The following is a 24,259-nucleotide window of genomic DNA, read 5'->3' as shown; positions in this document are numbered from 1 at the left end:
AAAAGGGGCCTTAAATAATGTGGGGGTAGTCAATGGTGCACCTCAAAAGCCAGGGGCAGACGAAAGGTACCCTCACTTTGCAATAAATAAAAATTAGTTATACCGGGTGACTAAAATCTGGGAAGAATTAGTGGAACAGCTCATGGTTCCTAAACCATATACCGACGCATGGTAATGGATCTGGCACATAGCCATGTCTTAGGGGGATACTTTGGGCTGAAAGGGTTTTACAGAGGTTTTATTGGCCTGGGTGTTACAGAGAGATTAAGGATTATTGCCAATCCTGCCCTACCTGCCAAGTAAACTCTCCAGTTGCAAACTTCCGCAGCCCTCTAATACCATTACCTATTATTGAGGTACCATTCGAGAGAGTTGCAGTGGATTTAGTCGGGCCTTTAGTAAAGTCCGCTAGGGGGCACCAATATATCTTATTGGTGATGGATTATGCCACCCGATACCCTGAAGCGGTGACCTTAAGGAAAGCTACCTCCAAAATTATAGCCAGAGAACTGTTCCAGATGTTTTCCAGAACAGGGCTGCCCAAGGAGATCCTGACTGACCAGGGGACCCCGTTCATGTCAAAGGTCATGCGGGATCTCTGTAAAGTATTGCAAGTTACCCAGTTGCGTACCCAGTTGAGAAAGATGGCCGAGATTGGGATTGCCTGTTGCCTTATCTACTGTTCTCAATCAGAGAGGGACCCCGTGTCAACAGGTTTCTCGCCTTTTGAGCTGTTGTATAGAAGGCATCCACGAGACCTGTTAGATATCGCTAAGGAGACCTGGGAGAGTGAGGTCACGCCTTACAAAAGTGTCATCGAACATGTCAATACATTGCAGGAGCGAATAGCTCAGGTAACACCTATTGTGAAAGAGCATATGCTCCAGGCACAGGAGGCGCAAGCAAACATATACAACAGGACGACCCTTCTTAGACAGTTCAGTCCAGGGGACTGAAGAGAGCAAGTTCCTAGCCAAGTGGCAAGGGCCCTATGAGATAACTGAGAGGGTGGGCAAAGTGAACTACTGGGTACATCAGCCAGGTAGGAGAAAGCCTTATAAAATCTACCACATCAACTTGCTAAAACCATGGAAGGATAGGGACCCCCCTGAGAGCCCATGTCTGTTGACCCAACTAGACGCCACTATCGACAAGGTAAAAATTGCCGAAACCCTGTCCCCGTCCCAAAAATACAAATGCCAGCTCCTGTTACAGCAGAATAGGGACTTGTTCACAGAAACCCCTGGGTTAACCAAGGTCTTGGAACATAAGATTCTAACGGAGCCTCAGGCACTAGTGTTGATTGAGCACCATAGTGCTCAGGTGCTCGGAGGCTCGGACCGAACACACGAGTATAATGGAAGTCAGTGGGAGAACCCGAGCATTAAACCAGGCACCCCCTGCTCTGAAGAGGGGAGGGTGCCTGGTTCATAGGAAAAGGTTAGAAATTCATGGAAACGCCACAGTAATGGTTCAGGAACAGCATGGGGAGGATGTCTGGATGCATCTTGGACTCCCAGGTCGCTGCTGGGAACTATGTTGTCCGAGTAGTACGCCACTTTTACAGACTGACAATAATACGCACAAAACCGAAGATAAAATCGATTTTAGAGGAAACGTTGTTAGGAAACATTCTTTCCTGTATATTTACTTGTATATAAAGTGCAAGTGCTGCCAAAAATTACAAGGAAGAGGCACTCCGATACAACCTGTATATCACATAAAGGAGGGCCTCATTCACATTGTGGTACAATTGTTCATGTAGTGGGACTCCTACACTCATAAAGCCTATGCACTAAGTGAAAAGGCTGACAAAAATGATAAGGATCCGGCACTACAATACACCCTTTATTACACATAAAGGAGGGCATCATACACAGCCTTGAAAAATTATGATTGATGGCCTCCTGGTGACCCTCAAAAACATTTGGAGCAAGGGAATGCTGATCTGACCATTTAAAACATTATGGGTGAGGGCCTTCTGCCGCTTTGGAGACTCTAGATAACCTGGGGCCGATCGCACGTCCCTGTGATGGCGATGATCCATTCGGATGTCTGGCCTATCAACTTTTGATGTTATCGTCAGCACAAACCATGGTGACTACGGGTAACGGGGAATCAGGGTTCAATTCCGGAGAGGGAGCCTGAAAAACAGCTACAGCTACCACATCCAAGCAAGTCAGCATGCGCAACTTTCCTATCAGGTATAATTAGGTGAGCGCCTACAGGTGATCTGACCCTGTAAAAGATTTTAGGTGTGGGCCTGCAGGTGAGCTGACCCTTTAAAAGATTATATGCGAGGGCCTGCTGGTGAGCTGACCCTGTAAAAGATTTTAGGTGCGGGCCTGCTAGTGAGCTGACCCTGTAAAAGATTTTAGGTGCAGGCCTGCTGGTGAGCTGACCCTCTAAAAGGTTGTAGGTGAGGGCCTGCAGGTGAGCTGACCCTCTAAAACACTATATGAGAGGGCCTTCAGGTGAGCTGACCCTGTAAAAGATTTTGGGTGCGGGCCTGCTGGTGAGCTGACCCTGTAAAAGATTTGAGGTGCAGGCCTGCTGGTGAGCTGACCCTGTAAAACATTATATGCGACGGTCTACTGGTGAGCTGACCCTCTAAAAAATTATATGCGAGGGTCTGCTGGTGAGCTAACCCTGTAAAACATCATATGCAAGGGCCTGCTCGTGAGCTGACCCTCTAAAAAATTATATGAGAGGGCCTGCTGGTGAGCTGACCCTGTAAAACATCATATGCAAGGGCCTGCTGGTGAGCTGACCCTCTAAAAAATTGAATGAGAGTGCCTTCTGGTGAGCTGACCCTGTAAAACATTATATGCGAGGGCCTGCTGGTGAGCTGACCCTCTAAAAAATTATATGCGAGGGCCTGCTGGTGAGCTGACCCTCTAAAAAATGATATGCGAGGGCCTAAAGGTGAGCTGCACCTCTAAAAAATTATATGCAAGGGCCTAAAGGTGAGCTGACCCTGTAAAACATTATATGCGAAGGCATTATATGCGACGAAAAGGTATGTGTTGATATAATGGAAGAGAAGGAGGATGAGAAAAGGAAGATTCAACCATATAACCTTGTTTGTGGTGGAAGGGGTGCATGGGAATACAGTGTATTCAGTACATTACAAACAACACATTTAAAGTGCCTTTATGTTCATCAGCTTTCCTCTGGTGGAGTCGAGAAGTCATGGTCAATCCAGGCCTTGTTCATTTTTATAAGAGTGAACCTGTCAGCATTTTCAGTTGACAGGCGGATACGCTTATCCGTTATAATGCCAAGAGCAGCACTAAATACTTACTCAGACAAAACGCTGTCGGCAGGGCAGGCCAGCACCTCCAAGGCGTAGAGAACCAGTTTGTGCCACGTATCCAGCTTAGACACCCAGTAGTTGTAAGGCACTGAGGACGCTGACACGGTCTGCTATGTACTCCTTCACCATCTTCCAAAATGTTTCCCTCCTTGTGACACTAGGCCGCGCATCAGGGTGAGGGTGCTGGCGGGGTGTCATGAAACTGTCCCAGGCTTTGGAGAGTGTTGCCCTGCCTCTGTTGGAACTGCTGTGTGTTCTCCTTGTCTCCCCTCCTCGGTTGGCCAAGGAACTATGGACTCTGCCGCCAGCATTGTCAGATGGAAATTTTTGGAATGAGAGTTGAGTTCTCTTTGTAACGGGGGTCAAGAAGGGTGAACAACCAGTAATCCGTGTTGTCTAAAATGCATATAACGCGCGGGTCGCAGAAAAGGCAGCCTAACATGAAGTCAGCCATGTGTGCCAGAGTACCAAAAGGCAAGATTTCGCTGTCATCATCAGGAGGATCACTCTCAATCTCCTCATCCTCTTCTTCTGCCCACTCACGCCGAACAGATGGAATTAAACTTCCATGGGTACTACCTTCTGTAGCAGAGGCAACCGTCTCCTGCTCCTCCTCCTCTTCATCGTCCAATTCACGATGAGAAGACGAACTTAGGGTGGTCTGGCTATCACACTGTGTAATGTCTTCCCCCATTTCCACCTGTTCCACATGCAAAGCGTTGGCCTTAATTGTGAGCAGCGAGCGTTTGAGTAGACACAGAAGTGGGATGGTCACACTGACAATAGCGTTATCGCCACTCACCATCTGTGTTGATTCCTCAAAGTTTCTTAAAACCTCACAGAGGTCAGACATCCATGCCCACTCCTCGCTTGTGAATAGCGGAAGCTGACTGGAAAGGCGAAGACCATGTTGCAGCTGGTATTCCACTACTGCCCTCTGCTGCTCACAAAGCCTGGCCAACATGTGGAACGTGGAGTTCCAGCGCGTGCTCACGTCGCACAACAGTCGGTGAGCTGGCAATTTCAAGCACTGCTGCAGCATTGACAGACCGGCTGAAGCTGTCGATGACATGCAGAAATGTGCATACACGTAGTGCACCTTCACCAGTAGCTCAGACAAATTTGGGTAGGTTTTTAGAAACCGCTGAACCACAAGGTTGAACACGTGGGCTAGGCATGGGATGTGTCTGAGCGTGCTGAGCTCCAAAGCTCCAAAGCCGCCACCAAGTTACAGCCATTATCAGACACAACTATGCCTGGTTCTAGGTTGAGTGGCGAGAGCCACAGCTCAGTCTGGTCTTTTATCCCCTGCAACAGCTCTGCGGCGGTGTGCTGTTTGTCCCCTAAGCATATCAGCTTCAGCAAGGCCTGTTGCCGCTTCCCAACTGCAGAGCTACACTGCTTCCAGTTATAGACTGATTACTGACTGGTGCTGCACATGGAAAAATCGGAGGTAGAAGTGGAGGAGGAGGCGGAGGAGGAGAAGTGGGGTTTGGAACCAATAACGTAGGTCCTAGCGGAAACCTTGATTGATGTAGGGCCTGCAATCCTTGGCGTCGGTAGCACCTGTGCCATCCCAGGGTACGACTCATTCCCGTCCTCCACAACATTCACCCAGTGTGCTATCAGGGAAATGTAGCGTCCCTGGCCGAATGCACTGTGTCTGTGGTTAAGTGGACTGTCCCAATAACTGCGTGGGTTAGGGCATATGTGATGTTACGGGACACATGTTGGTGCAAGGCGGGCACAGCACACCTTGAAAAATAGTGGCGGCTGGGGACTGAATAACGCGGGATGGCCGCCAACATCAGGCTGTGGAAGGCCTCAGTGTCCACAAGCCTAAATGGCAACATTTCCAGGGCCAGTAATTTGGAAAGCTGCGCATTTAGTGCTATGGCCTGTGGGTGGGTGGCTGGGTATTTTCGCTTGCATTCAAAGGCCTGTGGTAAGGACATTTGGATGCTGCGCTGGGACACGGAAGTAGATGTGGTCGCTGATGGTGCTTGCAAAGGTCCAGGTGCAGGGTGGGAGGCATCTGGGACTGCGCCTTCGACAGGGGATTGGCCAGCACGTAACATAGGGGAAGAGGAGGCAGTGGTGTGACCCGCAGACACAGATTGTGGACCCAGGCGTTCATCCCACTTATTATGGTGCTTGGATGCCATGTAGCAGATCATGCTGGTAGTGGTGAGGTTGCTAGTGTTCACGCCCCGGCTCATTTTCGTATGGCACAGGTTGCAAACTACTATTCTTTTGTCTTCCGCACTTTCCTAAAAAATGCAAGGGCAAGGGAGATTTCCTGTTTGGTGTGGGCACTGCCTCTTCCAGCCTGTTGCGGTGCTGCAGATCCCTCCCCCTCTGTACTGCTGTCCTCGCTTGGCTTTCCACCTTCCCAGGTTGGGTCAGTGACCTGATCGTCCACCACCTCCTCTTCCACTTCCTCACTCTGATAATCCTCCTGATTTGTTGACCTAACCACAACCTTAGTGATTGACAACTGTGTCTCATCCTCTTCATCAACCTCTTGAGACAGTAATTTGATGTTGACTCATTGGCAACTGTGTCTCATCATCATCCACCTCATTAAACACTAATTGCCATTCCCCACCGTCATCTTCTTGTGACTGTGGATGCTCGAGGTTGGGAATCAGAGCACAAGATCTCATGTCCCTCTTCAAGCGTGCTTGGCGAGAGGACCAAATCAAGTAATGGCGATGAAAAGAGGTCCTCGGAATATCCGAGTGTGGGATCACTCTTTTGCTCAGACTCTCCATGGTGGGAGGAAGGAGAATCAGGGTGAGGATTGTGTTGACCAGATTCCTGGCTACTGAGACTGGACTTGGTGGAAGACAGGGTGGTGCTTAACCGACTGGAAGCATTATCTGCTGCAATCCAACCGACCACCTGGTCGCACTGGTCTGACTTCAAGAGTGGTGTCCTGCGCCGCCCTGCAACTAGGTATCGTGGATGATCGTTTCTCTGCGCCCAGCGCCACGGCCTCTGCGTGCACCATCAGCATCAAGGCAAATTCTTCGTCCCTTACTGCTCGCCTTCTTCATTTTAAATGTGATGTATGCTTGAAAGTATGTCACACGTACAGTAGCGTTGGAAAAAGGTACACTGGATGTCACTGATATTTTAGGGATGCGCACACTTTAAACAGGAGATGTGGCGCGGATGATTTAACTGTCCGCAGCGGACACCGTCTACCAAAAAAGTGCACTGGATATCACTGATATTTTAGGGATGCGTACACTTTCTCTTTTAAATATTCTTTATTGTTTATATATTTCATACAGTTTTTCAACAGTCCTTACCTTCTTTTTTACAGTACAAATGTTCTATAATGTTGCACAATACATTCCCTCCCACCCGTCTCCGATGCTTAGCTCTCCCCTGGGGGGGAGAAAAAAAAAAGGGTGCTTTCTCCCCCTCTCCCCTCCCCCACGCCCACCCGTCACCGCCCCCCCCAGTCGCGCCCAGCCACAGCCAGCTACCCTAGCCATTTCTGCCATGTTCTAGCAAAACTATGTTTTTTCTTGTTTGATACCAAGTGAAATTCCTCTCTGGCCAGCAAGGCTCTAGTCAAATTCTCCCATTCCTTAACTGTAGGTGCCACCCTGTCTCCCCAATGTGCCACAATGCATTTCCTCGGATAAAATAATAGTTTAGATACTACCTCTCGATCTTGGGCGATAACTATTTTGTCCATCATTCCCAAAACACATATCTCGAGGCAGATAGGGACTCTGAGTGGATGGTATCCCTCTATATTTTTTTTTTACATTTCCCCAGAACTGCTGAATCTTTATACATGCCCAAAGTATATGAACATCATCTACCCCTTCCTCCCCACATTTTTTACAACTAAATTGTTTAGATTTATAACATTTCATTAGAGTCTTGTGGGAGTAATATAGTCGGTATAATATATTAAACTGAGTAATTCTATGGGAGAAGTTTTTTGATACCCTATTCTTAGCCCGTATGGCTCTTTCCCAATAGTCTTCCTTTTGCAAGTTTAGAACATTTTGCCATCTATAGTTTAAGGTATTAACCGCTTTTTCATTTGTCTTCTGGTGTAGCAAGCATCCATATATTTTGGAGATCAGTTTCCTCCCAACTGCCAAGTTAGAAATGTTAGCTAAGGGGTAAGGGAGGGTGCCAATTTGTTATCCTTTTCCTATCTCCGCTCTCAGGGCTTGTTTCAATTGTAAGTAAAAGAAACTCAGGTCTTTATTTCCCATTCCATATTATTTTTTTTAGATCTTGATAAGTAATTATATCTCCCTCTTTCCATACCTGGACCACTTTAAAAATGCCATATTTCCTCCAATTTTTTTGTTCAATTAATTTTAATTCCCTGAGGTGAATGTTATCCCACAGCAAGGTGTCAAGGTGTACCCCCTTCTGATGCCACAGTCCTCTTGTCAAATTCCAAACTTTAGTCCACATCTCAAAAAGGGGTACCCTACCAGACTGTTGCTGCGACAAAATATCTGCCTCTACCACTTGAAAAATGCTACAATTTTCCAGGCTTTTGTTGATTCTTGCTATCATGGTCTTGTATCTGTATGACTTGCTCCAGGTTAACATATTTTTAATCTGCCCAGCAATAAAACACAGTTCTAAATCCGGAACTGATAGTCCACCCTCTGTTTAATGAATGTTCAATATTTGTGCTCTTATTCTTGTTTTTATATCGCACCATATCAAGTCAGCTATTAACGTAGCCATTTAAAAAAAAAAAATTTTTAACAGTGCATTCCAAAATATGTAATTCATCGAGGGTAGTATAAACATTTTCACCAATGAAATACGACTCGCCATCGAGACATGTAATTTTTTCCAAACGTCTATTTTCTTCCGAATCTCCTGTAGCTTAGGGAGCACGTTCAACTGTACGTAGTCCCTGGGATTAGTTATCTGAATCCCTAGGTATTTAACCGGTTCTTGCCTCTCTTTGATTTCCAGCAATCCTGGTACAAAGCCGTTCAAGGGATCAATCGGGATACAGGCCAATTTGGACCAGTTTATAAATAGTCCAACATAGTTGCTATAATCGTCAAATACCTGAAAGATCTTCATAAGTGAACTATGAGACCCCACAAACATAATGTCGTCTGCGTATAAAGCAATTTTTTCCTCATGGGCCCCAAACCTGAAGCCCACAATTTCTTTATCTTGCCTAATCAAATTGGCTAGAGGTTCCATAACTATAGGGAATAGCAGGGGAGATAGAGGGCATCCCTGCCTAACCCCCCTGCCAATTCGTATTTTATCAGAATATTCGCCATTCAATATTGCCCTTGCGGAGACTTCAGTATACAATAGCTTAACCCAGGATACAAAATTATTGTCTCCAAATCCCATTCTCTTCAATGTAGCAAATTAGAAAGGCCATTCAATCGTATCAAAAGCTTTGGAAGCGTCTATAGTTACAATCATGCGTTCGCCACAATTTGTGGGCTTCAACTGGGTGCCAACGAAGTATCTGATTATATTATCGGTTGTGGTTTTTCCTGCCATAAAGCCCGACTGATCCTCATGAACAATCTCAGGGACCACCCTCCCAAGTCTATTCGCTACAATCCTTGCTAGAATTGTATTATCAGTGTTAATTAATGAGATAGGGCGATATGAGTCCGGGAAGGCTGAATCTTTCCCCAGTTTTAAGATTAGTGTTATTAGAGCTTCTCTCAAAGTATCTAGGAGCCTCAAAGCAGCCCACATTGTGAGCATTTTTGGAATTAGTATTTCTTTATATTGGACATAGACTTAAAACGGGATACCATCAATTCCGGGTACCTTATTCTTGGTTATGTTTAATAATATTGCTTCCACTTCTGTAAAGTCTAGAGGGGCTTCCAGACTTTCCCTTTGGTCTAAAGTTAGCGTGATAATAGAAATTTTCCCTAAAGAATTTTGAAAATCCACCAAACTCTTATTTATGTTACCCCTATGCATCTCTTCAAAACATTCCTTAATCAAATCCATTTTAGCTGTTTGTTCAACTATTTTATGACCATGTTTGTCTGTCAAGCAATGAATATAATTATTGTTTTTTTTATCTGAGTTGCCACGAGGTTGGCTAACTTTTTACCAGGTATGTGTGCGTAGATATAGTTGTCACTCACGTAATTTTCTTTTTGTTGTTCCGCCACTAAGAGTAGGTCACTTTCCAGCTTAGCCGCTTTATCTACCCACTCTTTATAATTTTGTGCTCTTGGGGTTATCAATATATATTTTTTCCAATATTCCGACCACGTTTTCTAAGTCCATTATTTTTTTCCTTATTCCCTTCTTATATATTACTGTGTATTTAGTGATAATCCCTCTTATAAAAGCATTTGCGGCCTCCCATACCACACTACTTTCTGCTGAACCCTCGTTAATCTCAAAATATTACCTAATCTCTTTCAAAATCTTATCGTGAATACCCATTATGCTTATCCACCCTATGCTTATATTCATCCCTCTATTTTTTTATTTTTTTAAATATTTATTTTAATTGAGTTGTGATCCGAAATCCCTCGTTGTCCATACTTGACCCGATCAATATCCTGTGCACCTTTATTATCTATGAAAACTAAGTCAATCCATGATAAACTCCTGTGAGTTTTTGAAAAGCATGAGTATCTTTTTAACTTTAGGTGCATTTCCCTCCAGATATCAATCCAACCCAATTCTACTATAATGTCTTTTAATCTTGAACCTGTGTTTATTATTTGGGAATTGCATAGTCTACATCTATCCAATTTACTGTCTATTACATTATTAAAATCGCCTAATTAACAGTGGTTTATCCCCCACCTTAAGCACAAACTAATTTATTTTTAATAGGACATCTGTTTTGAAAGGTGGCGGTATATATACATTTGCTATCATCCATGCTTTGCCTTCCAAAATACAATCCATAAGAATATAACGGCCTTCTCCATCTATAGCGGTTTTTACTATTTTAATGTCTATGTTTTCGATGAATTAGTATACTCACTCCTCTCGCATATGATGAATAAACCGAATGGAAAGCATATTGCATCCATGACCTAGTCACCCTGGTTATCATCCCATCTGTCTTGTGTTTCTTGGAGGCAGATTATAGCGGGAAGAAATCTATGTATTGCGTCAAAGACTCAAGCCCCTAATATTTCATTAAATTAGTCTCATAAAATTTCTTTGGTACTAACCTTCCATTTCCTGGCTATAGTTAAAGGCCCGGGGACTGGCGCAAAGTAAGGGGGAGATGGGGAGAAGAGGAGAGAAGCAACAACAGCAGAAAAAAAAAAACTTTGCCTCCTCCCTCCCAGGGTTTAACGCCGCAGCAGGTTACAAACCCCTCCCACCCTTTCTGAATGACCCAGGCTAGCATACGAACCTGGCTCTCCCACTTAGCATTACTCCCTGGCGATTAAGACCCAGCCCTATATTACACCTCAATTCTTTATTTTTTCTCTAATCCATACACTTCTATGCTTCTGCAGTCTCAAAAAAACTAGTTTTATTCTCCCATTCGACTCTCAGCTTAGCCGGAAACATCATTGAATAGTTTACATTATTTAAGTGTAACGTTTTTTTTACATCTATAAATTGACTTCTTTCTCTTACTGTTTCCTTTGCATAGTCGGAGAATAACATTATTGTTGTACCCGCGTAATCAAACATCCCTTTTTTTCTTGACCTACGTAGTACCTCTTCCTTGTCCCTAACCGATAAAAAGTTAATTATTATTGGCCACGATCTTGCACCAGGAGGGGGCAGGCTTGCCGTCAATCTGTGGGCTCGCTCGACAAAGTTTTTATAGTCTGAAATATCCTGTCCCAGTTGTTCCCTCAGCCAAGTTTGTATAAAGCCAGGAAGGTCTCGTCCCTCCACCCCCTCCAGGAACCCCAAGCATCTCAAATTAGCCCTCCTAGATCTAATTTTCCAGATCTAGTAGTTTATTTTTGAGTTCTCTGTTTTCCACTTTCAGACCACTTTTTTCTTTCACTATTGTATGCAGAAGATCCTCTGAGTGTTCTCTTGTCTACTTCTGTCAACCTGTCTTTATATTTTTGTAGATCTACCCTGAGGAGCCCCACCATCTCCTTAACATTTCCAATCTGGAGAGAGGGGTCCTGTATTGCCACATAACATTTTTTATTTCTTGAAATATGTCCTGCAGGCTAGGCAGATTCTCATCTTTGGTGGATGTAGTTTTCTCCACATCTTTTAATTGTTTGTTGCCGCTCTCCCCAGGCTGGGAATCCCCAATGGTTGATCTCGCAGTAACTTTCTCTGTGGAACCGGGGGAATCCCCTTCCTGAGCTTGAGATATTTCACCCTTCTTCCTCCTAGGCGGGCTAGTCTGTCCACTTATATTAGTCAGTAATTGTTGTTTAGATCTTTCTACTCTGTTGAACATTGGGGAAATTGAGGTATTTAATTCTGGTTGACCTCTCCCCTTTTTTCTACCCCCTGTTTAGACATTTTTGGAGTTTATTTTTTTCCCCTTTCTTACCCCCCTTATTTTTCTTCCCTCCCCCCCTTTTTTCCCTTTCTTTTTACTTCCCCTTTTCCTTCCCTTCCCCCCTCCTTTGCTGGGTTGCATGTCTTATGTATCAAATAAATAGATAATACATACTATTTACAGTCAAAAGGGTTAATACATTACTAAATCAATTCAGTGTAAGTGTACAATTGATTAGCTAACTTTTAAGTATAAATTCATAAAAAGCAGCGCAAACCTAGCTACTCGCTGTACGGTGAGCTTATAGCACAATCAGATCAGTTAATAAAATTAGGAAAACTGAAGTTCATCCAAGATGCTATTAATGGGGAAACAGAAGAGACGTACAAATATACATATGTAGGAGAACGCAATCAAGTCAGTTAGTGTAATTAAGATGCTGTTAGTAGGGGAACAGGGAGCCATACAATTATGCATTATAAAGGAGGACACATTCAGATCAATTAATATATAGTTAGGGAAGCTCACGTTCCTCCAAAGTACTGTTAGTAGGGGAGCATAAAGTCATACAGTTATGCATATAAAAAGGAATAATAGGAGAGAAAAAACAAAGGAAAGGGGATCCAAATCTTCCAATCTTAAGTAGGTTCCGATACCAAAAGACAAATCCAGCGTAGAGCAGATAGAAAAGATACCTCCAAAAGTTGTAATCTTGCAATTGCCCAGATTGAGGAGGTAGGCAAGTTGACTTTTACTATTAGCATAAGGAGGATTCAGGCAATCAGCATTTAATGTCTAGCTTATGCAGTTTAAAAGACGGCCGTTTCGCTCCACGCTCTGCAATTCCTGCAGGGATGCGTACATTTTAAACAGGAGATGTGGCGTGAATAATTTAACTGTCCGCAACATGGCTACTTGCATTACAGTGAGGGCAGTACTTACTTGCATGTTTATTGGCTGCGTAGCAGCCAAGAAACGTGTGGGGAGGAGACTCGAGCATGGCGCTTGAGCACATGCGGTAGTCGGCCGAGTACCGCCATGTGCCGAGCATCGAAATGCTCGAGTTCAATCATCACTATCACGCATGAGTAAATTTAAAACCATACAGGATACCCGAGGCCCGAAGGGAGATAGTTTCCAAAGCGGTCCAGAGAATGTTAAAACTGGGGGTAATTGAGAAATCGAAAAGTGGGTGGTCTAGTCCCATAGTGCTAGTCCCAAAGCTAAATGGAGAATGATCACCGCAAATTAAACGAGGTATCCAAAGTAGATGCTTATCCCATACCCCGGGTGGATGAGCTCATTGAGAGACTAGGGCCAGCTCGCTACATAACTACATTAGATCTTACAAAGGGAAATTGGCAAATTCCGTTGTCAAACGAGGCTAAGGAAAAAAAATGTGTTCTCTACACCGGAAGGGTTCTTCCAGTACGTTATAATGCCGTTTGGGTTACAAGGGGCCCCCGCCACCTTTCAGAGAGCTATGGACCGAATCTTACGCCCACACCGGGAATATACAGCCGCTTACTTGGATGATATAGTGATCTTCAGTCAAGATTGGGAGAGTCACCTCAGTAAAGTTCAAACTATCCTAGATGCGCTATGAAAGGTCGGATTTACTATAAATCCAAGTAAGTGTGCCATGGGGTTGGAAGAGGCTAGATACCTTGGATACATCGTAGGAAGAGGAATAATAAAAACCCAGATATCTAAAGTGGAAGCTATCCAAGAATGGCCCCACCCACTTACTAAGAAACAGGTCAAAGCATTTCTCGGTATTGTGGGATACTACAGGAGATTTGTCTCTAAGTTTGCAGAGATAGCAGTACCCCTGACCGACCTTACAAAAGGGAGAAAATCTGCTATAATTAAGTGGTCCTCGGAGGCTGAAGAAGCCTTTCAAAAGCTTAAGTCCGCTCTTTGTAGACAGCCCATCTTGGTAGCCCTTGACTTCTCCTGGGAATTTATTATTCAGGCAGATGCATCAGATGTAGTCCTAGGGGCAGTGATGTCTCAAGTCGTAAATGAGGAGGAACATCCCGTGTGTCACCTCCGCAGAAAACTGTCCCCAAGCAGAACGGAATTACTCGATAATTGAAAGGGAATGCTTGGCCATCAAATGGGCCCTTGATTATCTCCGATACTACCTCCTGGGATGGAGGTTTAAGCTGGTCTCGGATCATGCCCCTCTGAAATGGTTAAGAGAGAAAAAGGGTAAGAATGCCAGTGTCACCCCTGCTGGTTTCTAGCCCTATAGAACTTTAGGTTTTTGGTAGAGCATAGGCCAGGCAGACTACAAGGTTCCTGGCCTCGGTGAAGGAGGAACAAGTAGTGCATCAGCAGTCAGCCAGCTGGGTCAGGTGGGGTGTGATTACTTGGCTGATGGTGGAGCTCTGGATATCTGGGTGTTTTTGATCTGAGTGAAAGCTGGAACGGAGGACAATGCGAGATCCCCCTCCACTCCGTGTGGATTACGGTACTGTGCCTTAATCATACCTATGTGATCTTACCAGACACGGGACTGGAACAGTATGTTCACATGGCTTAAAGGTGATGTCTCGCTTCAGCAAATTACATTTATCATGTAGAGAAAGTTAATACAACTCCCTTACTAATGTATTATGATTATCCATATTGCTTCCTTTGCTGGCTGGACAAATTTTTCCATCTTATTATACACTGCTCGTTTCCATGGTTACGACCACCCTGTAATCCAGCAGTGGTGGTCGTACTTGCACACTTTAGAGAAAGGAGCAAAGCAAAGGAGGAAATATGGACAATCACAATACATTAGTAAGTGCCTTGTATTAACTTTCTCTACATGGTAAATGCCATTTGCTGAAGTGAGACAGCCCTATTAAATATTTTGTGAATTTCAGCACATTTTTTGCATTGAAATCAATACTAAAATAACAGCATCAGATCTGCTTTCCATTGTTTCCAATGGGAATCCACAATACCATTGACATGGCTGTGTTCTGCCACAATGGAGTTTCTACAGTATAATACAGTATAATTGTGACTTGGATAACAACCCCAGTTTATGAGTAATAAATGCAGAAATCCAGGTAATTCCAAAGAGTTTACCTACTTTTCTCTTGTAACGGTATATTGGAAAGCGGTATACCGTTCATTATGCAAAAAACAAACTTGTTTGCAGAAACCACAATACCCCTTTAAGTAACGGTTGCTTTTTTAAGGAGAGGAAGTATTAAAACAGAAGTTTATGGTTACAAACTTTGCCCGGGTTATAAACGCGTCAACATTCATTACAGGATGTGGGAAAATTGATGATGTATTAATTTACCAAAGACTCAAAATCACTCAGGGTGTGATCATTTTCCCCCTTGAGTCCACTGTGTTACAGAACTGGACTTCTTACCTGATAAGCCTCTGTGATCAACTGGACAACATTACTTGAATCGTTAGACAATCTCCCAACCACAGATTTAGGAATCAAATTACTGAGATCCTGAAAAATATAGCATTTATAATAAATAAAATGCATCCGTGGGGTAACATGTACAAAGTGCTTAGGGCAGCATGCAAATACAGAGATACCAAGTATGTAAATTATATTTTTTTAGTTTACCACTTGTGTACAATAAAAACATTTAATATCTAAAACCAAATATTTTTCTGTTGATGCAACTATATGATGGCTCGTTTTACTGGATGAGTTGTAGTTTTAATTTTCAGGTACATACAACTGACTAAATAACCATTATACATTTTTTGAGAGGGCTTAGACCAAAAAAAAAATAGAAATCTGTTATCATTAATTACAATTTATTACAGGTCATTACTATTGCTAGTGCTAACTCCCTTTTTTGGATAGTTTTCCCACTTCATATTAAAATCAGCATTCTGAGTCTAGCTGAACTCGCTCTTTTAATATCAGCCATCTGGACGTGGATTTTCAAAGTAAGTACACCTGCCTCATCAGAGCTGGGCCTTCATTTAAGATTAATGGCAATTCACTTATAAACTTTTAGTAGGAATAACAAAGGAACATCACAGCATAGAGTTATGTGAAAATGTGCTTTAAAATTGTTATTACATGGGGGGGGGGGGGTTACAGGTCCTCTTTAAAGACTAAAGTTGACTACCTGTTTGTCAATGCAAAACTGAAATCTGATTCCTGCAATAACATAATGCATTTACAGGAACTGAAGTTTTACACAATGTAATATAGTCACTAGTGTGACTATAGCCTCAATTTCCAAATGTTGCTTTCCAAATGCACAAAATGTGTCAATAGGGCCACATCCAGGGCAATAAAGGTCTTAAAAATATCAGCTCAGATGAATCAGAATCAAATTAACCAGCTCTCTCCTTACTTTAAAGGGGTTGTATCACTTCAGCAAATGACATTTATCAAGTAGAGAAAGTTAATACAAGGCACTTACTAATGTATTGTGATTGTACATATTGCCTCCTTTGCTGGCTGGATTCATTTTTCCATCACATTATACACTTCTCATTTCCATGGTTACGACCACCCTTCAATCCAGCATCGGTGGTCGTGCTTGCAGTTGCACACTATAGAAAAAAGCAGCGGTCTATGTGCGCTCTTATAGTCCAGGCAACCAGAGAGGCTGCCTCTTTTTTCTATAGTGTGCAAGCACGGCCACCGATGCTGGATTGCACGGTGGTCATAACCATGGAAACGAGCAGTGTATAATAAAATGGAAAAATGAGCCTAGCCAGCTAAAAGGAAGCAATATTGATAATAAATTAGTAAGTGCCTTGTATTAACTTTCTCTACATGAAAATTGCCACTTTCTGAAGTGAGACAACGCCTTTAAGCCTCATGACAATGGCAGTATTATGGTTTTATGCTATAAAGTAATACCGCATAATATGGGTCCATACTCTGCCATATACCAAATATCCTATTTATATAGTGTAAAATCATTTGTGGCATGTTCCATTGTATACCCTTTTATGGAAGTATTTTTCATTAAAAAAACACTCAAAATATGGGGCCATACAGAGGCACCAAATAGCGGCACCTGGAACCACTATCTGTAATATCGAACAATAAAAAAAAAAAATCTGGAACATTAACTCGTTGTGAATATCTGTTATGCCTCATGCACACGAACGTGTGCCGGCCGGGCCCGTGCTGTGGACTGCAAATTACAATCCGCATGTGGGGGGTCACTTGAATGGGATCCGCGCTCCGCATCCGACGGTCCGCACCGCAAAAAAGTAGTGCATGCAGAACTTTTTTGCAGTGCGGAGGCACGGACAGAAACCCAACGGAAGCACTCCGTGCCTCCGTTCTGCACCGACCTTCCAGATTGCGGACCCATTCAAGTGGGTCACGCGGCCGGTCCCCATTTATTGTGGACCTACTGTTTTCGGGCTGCAATACGGCCGCGGCCGGCAATGGCCGAGTGCATGAGGCCTTAATAGGAGATAAATAATTTTACTGCATACATCAATATCCAGAGTCACCTTAGCCTTCTTTATTCTCCAGCTCACATTACACCATCTTACCTGGTATGTTTTAACCATATTGGATGTGACTGCAAAGACAACTTGGATGTTATTTTGTGAAAGCTTCTGTGCAAGCTGCCCAACAGATGGGTAATCCTGTGTGAAACCACAAACACCGTCAGTTTAGAGATAATCCAATCAAATATATTCAATGGGGATCATTTACATAGCACGCTATGGCATGTTATAGAGCAGGAGGAGCTGAGCACATTGATATATAGTTTTGTGGGAAAAGATTCAGTAAAACTTGTACATTTATACATTTAAATCTTAAATTTTTTGTAACTTTAAGGCTATGTACACCTTCAGAGGGAATTTTTTTTAATGATTGCATTTGACTAATTTTGATCTAAAAATCATATTTTCAATTGGTCTTTATTAAAAATATTAAGTCGTTCTGTCACAAAGTGTTAACTGTTTTTCTAGCTGTGTGAATGCACTTTTTACTTTCACATAGTGCCAGTCATCTATTAACCCTTATCTCTAAATTACTAAAAGGTCATTAACTCTTACTTAAGCCACATTCTTATTAGTAAGGGTACTTTCACACTTGCGGCAGAGGATTCCGGCAGGCCTGCCGGATTTGTCAAAATGTATGCCAACTGATGGCATTTGTCAGACGGATCAGGATCCTGATCCATATGCATCCCAAAAAACGGATCCGACATTTATTCTTTCACATTTTTTGCGGTCTGAGCATGCGCAGACCGCAATGTCAGATCTGTTTTGCCAGAACACTTGGGGCCGGATCCAGCATTAATGCATTTCAAAGGGAAAAATGCCGGATCCGGCTAGTGTTCCGGAATTTTGGACGAAGATAAAACCGCAGCATGCGGCAAAAAGACTGAACTGAAGACATCCTGATGCATCCTGAACGGATTGCTCTCCATTTAGAATGCATTAGGAGAAAACTGATCAGTTCTTTTTCGGTATTGAGCCCCTAGGACTGAACTCAATGCCGGAAAAGAATAATAGTGTGAAAGTACCCTAAAATTACTACTGAGCTATAATGAGTTTTTATAATGTCAGAGATCAGAGATAAGGAGCCCATCTGAGCTGCCTGAGTGAGCAGAGAAAAAATTCAGATCCTGCTACTAGAGAAACTCAAGGCTGTACAAAGACAGGGGTACAATTTTTTTTTTTATAAAGACCAATTGAAAAAATTATTTTTAGCTCAAAATGAGTACAATGCAATAATAAAAAAAAATTGCCCCAAAGGTGTACATAGATCACCCCCGTGTACAGCTCTCAGTACATGGGGGAGGTATACATATTTATTTAGAGAATGCTATCAATCACTGATAACAACTTCCCTGTTTACTGATAGCTGTTTATGGGGTGGTCTTATGCTAGAAAAAAACAAATTTATAAATTACATATTTTACTGAATCTTACGCCACTACATTATATATATACAATCTGCTCAGCTCATCCTGCTCTATAACCTGCTGTCTGCAGATTGCACTGCATTTTGTGGTGACATGTCCGCTTTAATTTACAATAGCTTGTACTTGAAAATGGGGGAGAAAAAATCTTTGTGGAGTGAAATTTATTAAAAATGCAATTCTGCCATGGTTTTGGGGAGTTTGTTTTTACAGTCATTATTAGTGATGAGCGGCAGGGGCAATTTTCGAATTCGAGGCATGGGTCACTGTTGCTACATTTTTCAAGTTGCTAGAAGTTTCCGGAGACTGGAGAAAATGGTTGGCACGGCAGAACATTACAATAGCTTTATATGCAGATAGAGCGCTCCAATATATTTGCGATTGCAAAATCAGCACTAATGATGTGATTATTTTGGCGCAATACGTGCAAATTCAAATTTTAAAAGGTCAGACTACTTATTAGTGATTGGTGCACTAAGTATTGTTGTGAACTTGTGACATCACAGCACTATGTCTGTACTGTATGTATAAAAAGCATACCTACATACATAATACATACATACAGCACTGTATATGCTATGTATGTAGCATGTATGTATGTATTTATGGATCAGCTACACTGTATCACTATCTAACCTACACTGACTATCTCCCATTAACTATCTGTATTATATATATAAGCTAACTAACTATGAAATGTAATGACGCAGTAAAGCACAGAGCACAGCAATGACACTGCTGTCTTTCTCAGAACTCCATAAAACTACTGAAAATTAGTGATGGACGAACATCTGCTGGGACGGTTCATGAAAGCAAGTTCGCAGCGGGTCCCATTCACATTAATGGCAGGCGAACCTGAAAAACCTTCAGCTCATATTTGCAGCCAAAAAATAATTACTAGAAGTGCACAAATAGTCCCACAACATGGACAGTGACATACCAGATATATTATTAGAATTTGCGATCTCCATTCATAATTTTTGAAATGCGAAATATCGGCAAGATAATTTTCGCGTACGCGCATGCGCAAATGCACTATACAGTACCCAAATGTAGTGTTGAGCGAACTTGTGTTTTAAGTTTGGCGTCTAAAGTTCGGGTTATCAAAGAATTGTGTTATGGATTCCGCTACCACGGACCATAACAGAATTTAGAATCCTTAACGCGATTCTTCGATAACCCGAACCCGAACTTTAGACGCCGAACTTAAAACACAAGTTCACTCAACACTACCCAAATGCACTATAAACAAAGTATATTGGCATATAAGACCCCGCTTCCATCAGTTTGTTTGGGGGGCGACTGGTATATCACACCAGTAGAAATTATTTGTTCCAATAACGCTTGTCCCTCTATAGACCTGCAGTATCGCAGCAGAACCGCACACAACTGCCGCACAATACAAATGCACTATAATATACTTTCTAACATGGAAAGTATATTATAACACTGTACAAGGAAGGCAATCCATTAGAATATACATAAAGATAAAACGTAACCTTTAATAATGTTACTATGAGGGTCCATTCACACGTCCATAAGTGTTTTGCGGATTCCGCAATTTGCGGACCGCACATCATCGGCACTATAATAGAAAATGTCTAATCTTGTCTGCAATTGCGGAAAAGATCAGGACATGTTATATTCTTTTGCAAAAAACGGAAGCATGAATGCGGAAGTGCGGATCCGCAAATGCGGATGTGTACAGCACATTCCAGCCCCAAAATTGCGGAACGGATGCTGACTCATTTTGCAGACGTGTGAATGGAAAAGATATCCCTCAAAATGAAAATAAATTAAATGATTAAAGTTAAGCAAAAAGTATAGATGTGGTGTAGGCAATAACAAGTGCTCGGCGGCACTAAATCAGGTGCTCGGCGGCACCAAATGAGAAACCATATGTCCTACCACAATCCGGGGGGTTCCAGTGCACATCGATGAATCCCGGAGGGAAAGCAAAAACCATTCATCCCTGGGCTAGATGATGATGTGGTATTGAAGGACATGGTGGGCAAAGAACTGTCTCTGATATTGCCCTACAGGGGGGTGCTATTCTGGCCCTGATAGCCTAACCACAGACCACCCGCCCTGATAAGAGCGACCCCGTCTGGAACCTTATCCTATATAAAAATGGCCCTAGTGAGTCTCTAGCCCCTAGGCCCCTAACTTCCAGGTTATCACTATATAGATCTATGTGTTTTTAACTCATTATAAAAGTATATTATAAGTATATCGCACATATCGATAGCATACCTATACTAGTCCTTAAAAGGACTTTTGTGGCCCTATTAGCTAGCGTTTGCTGTCCCTAACAGTCTGTCCCTGCTCCACACAGCAACCTCTCTCTACACTGGCAAAAGACTGAATGTAAAATGGCGGCCAGATCAGGTTTATTTATAAGGTAGGGGGTTTGTCCATGTGCTAAAAAAGTCTCAATTGGCTGTCCTGTACCACCTGATGGATGTGTCATGGGTCAAAGTTCTTCACAATGTAAAAGAATATGGCGGGCGCGAATATGTCCATTATAATTATTCAATAATTATTCTATTTATAAAAAAAAAGCTAAGTAATATAATCGCATAGCGAATTAAACTTAGCTGTCTCTATAGTCAACTTTCCTATTTGATTGCTAGAATTAGCGAAGTTGACGAATAGGTAGCTAAAACGAAGATGGAGAATACTTCGTTATCTTCGTTTTGAGGAATATGACGAATACATTCGTCATATTCGCTAATTCTATCAAGCCAACCATAGTAAACAAGGTCCAAGTTGAAATCGCAATTCGATTATTATAACTTGAATTAATAGAATTGCGATTTCAACGTAATGCTCAAATCCAACAGTACATTCTAGTATGGAGACGTTCCCATGGTGATTGGGACGCTCCATGAGCACGGAAGTTGGCAGAAGCGGCAACAGGCACTGACTAGAGCAGCCAGGAAGCCAGGAATCCTAAGGACAGGTAAGAACTACTTTAGGGAAGTGGGAAAGAAAAAAATATAACAATAAAAAAAACAAAAAAGCTAATATTCGAAATATCGAATTTATAGCACTATATTCAAAATATTCGCGAATTAGCGAAGTGCCGATATTCTCAAAAAAATATATAGATATTCGAATATTCGCGCTCAACACTAATCATTATATATACAGTATATTTGGCACTACTGGGGAGGAATGGAGGAGCATTATACAGTACAGACCAAAAGTTTGGACACACCTTCTCATTCAAAGAGTTTTCTTTATTTTCATGACTATGAAAATTGTAGATTCACACTGAAGGCATCAAAACTATGAATTAACACATGTGGAATTATATACATAACAAAAAAGTGTGAAACAACTGAAAATATGTCATATTCTAGGTTCTTCAAAGTAGCCACCTTTTGCTTTGATTACTGCTTTGCACACTCTTGGCATTCTCTTGATGAGCTTCAAGAGGTAGTCACCTGAAATGGTCTTCCAACAGTCTTGAAGGAGTTCCCAGAGATGCTTAGCACTTGTTGGCCCTTTTGCCTTCACTCTGCGGTCCAGCTCACCCCAAACCATCTCGATTGGGTTCAGGTCTAGTGACTGTGGAAGCCAGGTCATCTGGCGCAGCACCCCATCACTCTCCTTCATGGTCAAATAGCCCTTACACAGCCTGGAGGTGTGTTTGGGGTCATTGTCCTGTTGAAAAATAAATGATGGTCCAACTAAACGCAAACCGGATGGAATAGCATGCCGCTGCAAGATGCTGTGGTAGCCATGCTGGTTCAGTATGCCTTCAATTTTGAATAAATCCCCAACAGTGTCACCAGCAAAGCACCCCCACACCATCACACCTCCTCCTCCATGCTTCACGGTGGGAACCAGGCATGTAGAGTCCATCCGTTCACCTTTTCTGCGTCGCAGAAAGACACAGTGGTTGGCACCAAAGATATCAAATTTGGACTCATCAGACCAAAGCACAGATTTCCACTGGTCTAATGTCCATTCCTTGTGTTCTTTAGCCCAAACAAGTCTCTTCTGCTTGTTGCTTGTTCTTAGCAGTGGTTTCCTAGCAGATATTCTACCATGAAGGCCTGATTCACACAGTCTCCTCTTAACAGTTGTTCTAGAGATGTGTCTGCTGCTAGAACTCTGTGTGGCATTGACCTGGTCTCTAATCTGAGCTGCTGTTAACCTGCGATTTCTGAGGCTGGTGACTCGGATGAACTTATCCTCCGCAGCAGAGGTGACTCTTGGTCTTCCTTTCCTGGGGCAGTCCGCATGTGAGCCAGTTTCTTTGTAGCGCTTGATGGTTTTTGTGACTGCACTTGGGGACACTTTCAAAGTTTTCCCAATTTTTCGGACTGACTGACCTTCATTTCTTAAAGTAATGATGGCCACTCGTTTTTCTTTACTTAGCTGCTTTTTTCTTGCCATAATACAAATTCTAACAGTCTATTCAGTAGGACTATCAGCTGTGTATCCACCTGATTTCTCCACAATGCAACTGATGGTCCCAACCCCATTTAGAAGGCAAGAAATCCCACTTATTAAACCTGACAAGGGCACACCTGTGAAGTGAAAACCATTTCAGGTGACTACCTCTTGAAGCTCATCAAGAGAATGCCAAGAGTGTGCAAAGCAGTAATCAAAGCAAAAGGTGGCTACTTTGAAGAACCTAGAATATGACATATTTTCAGTTGTTTCACACTTTTGTGTTATGTATATAATTCCACATGTGTTAATTCATAGTTTTGATGCCTTCAGTATGAATCTACAATTTTTATAGTCATGAAAATAAAGAAAACTCTTTGAATGAGAAGGTGTGTCCAAACTTTTGGTCTGTACTGTATGTGTATGTATATATATATATATATATATATATATATACTGCCACTACGGTGGAACATTATAAATATATGTATATATATATATATATATTGGCACTATAGGGGGAAGCATTATATATTGGAACTAGTGGGGGGCACTACAGGGGGACATTAGAGCCACTGGGAACATTATGGTTATATTATTACTACTAGGGTACTGTAGGGGCGTTATTATTATTTGAAGCAATATGGAGGGCATTGCTACTAATGGGGGCTATCTTGGGGAGTATTATCACTATTGGGGGCACCATTAATAATGAGGGCAGTCTGGGTGTATAGTATAGAGGGGAGCAGAAAAGGCACAGTATTGGGGGTAGCTTCAAGAGGTTCTCTGGTTTTTTTCATATTGACGACCTATCCTTAGGATAGGTCATCAATATTAGATCTGACACCTGGCACTCCTGACAATCAGCTGTTTGAGGAAACGGCGTGTGCTGGGCGCACATGCCGTCTCCCTTCTCTCTTACTGCTCTGCTGCTGTATGTCTATGGGACAGCAGCAGTAAACAGCACGCACCGTTACCTCAAACAGCTGATTGGAGGGGGGGTCGGATTGTGTTTTTAGCACATTATTACAAGATGTGGGCCCCTTCTTTTTATTTTGCCCAGGGCCACATTTTGTCTAAAACGGGCCCTGGAAGCAGTCACTTGCAGGCGGGGAGGAGCCTCCCTAGCGTCACTTCACCCCCGTCCCCGCCTGCCATTGGCTTCTCCCCCCCGACACTATATGTTTTCATCCGCGCACG

General features: G+C 42.7%; 1 protein-coding gene across 4 annotated transcripts in view; it reads right to left on the bottom strand.

Moving 5' to 3' along the window:
* ITGB2 (integrin subunit beta 2) overlaps positions 1–24,259 on the bottom strand; it is a 137,501-nt gene that overhangs the window by 48,382 nt on the left and 64,860 nt on the right. For all 4 annotated transcript variants that reach the window (XM_044303259.1, XM_044303256.1, XM_044303255.1 and 1 more), the window contains 2 exons: positions 17,271–17,366; positions 15,148–15,237 (listed from right to left, as the gene is read on the bottom strand). In XM_044303259.1, the coding sequence (XP_044159194.1) occupies positions 15,148–15,237; positions 17,271–17,366 (186 nt within the window). The remainder of the gene's footprint in view (positions 1–15,147; positions 15,238–17,270; positions 17,367–24,259) is intronic.

This window comes from Bufo gargarizans, chromosome 8 (assembly GCF_014858855.1).
Source record: "Bufo gargarizans isolate SCDJY-AF-19 chromosome 8, ASM1485885v1, whole genome shotgun sequence".
NCBI classification, from domain to species: domain Eukaryota; kingdom Metazoa; phylum Chordata; class Amphibia; order Anura; family Bufonidae; genus Bufo; species Bufo gargarizans.
This window is presented reverse-complemented; position numbering and strand designations above follow the sequence as displayed.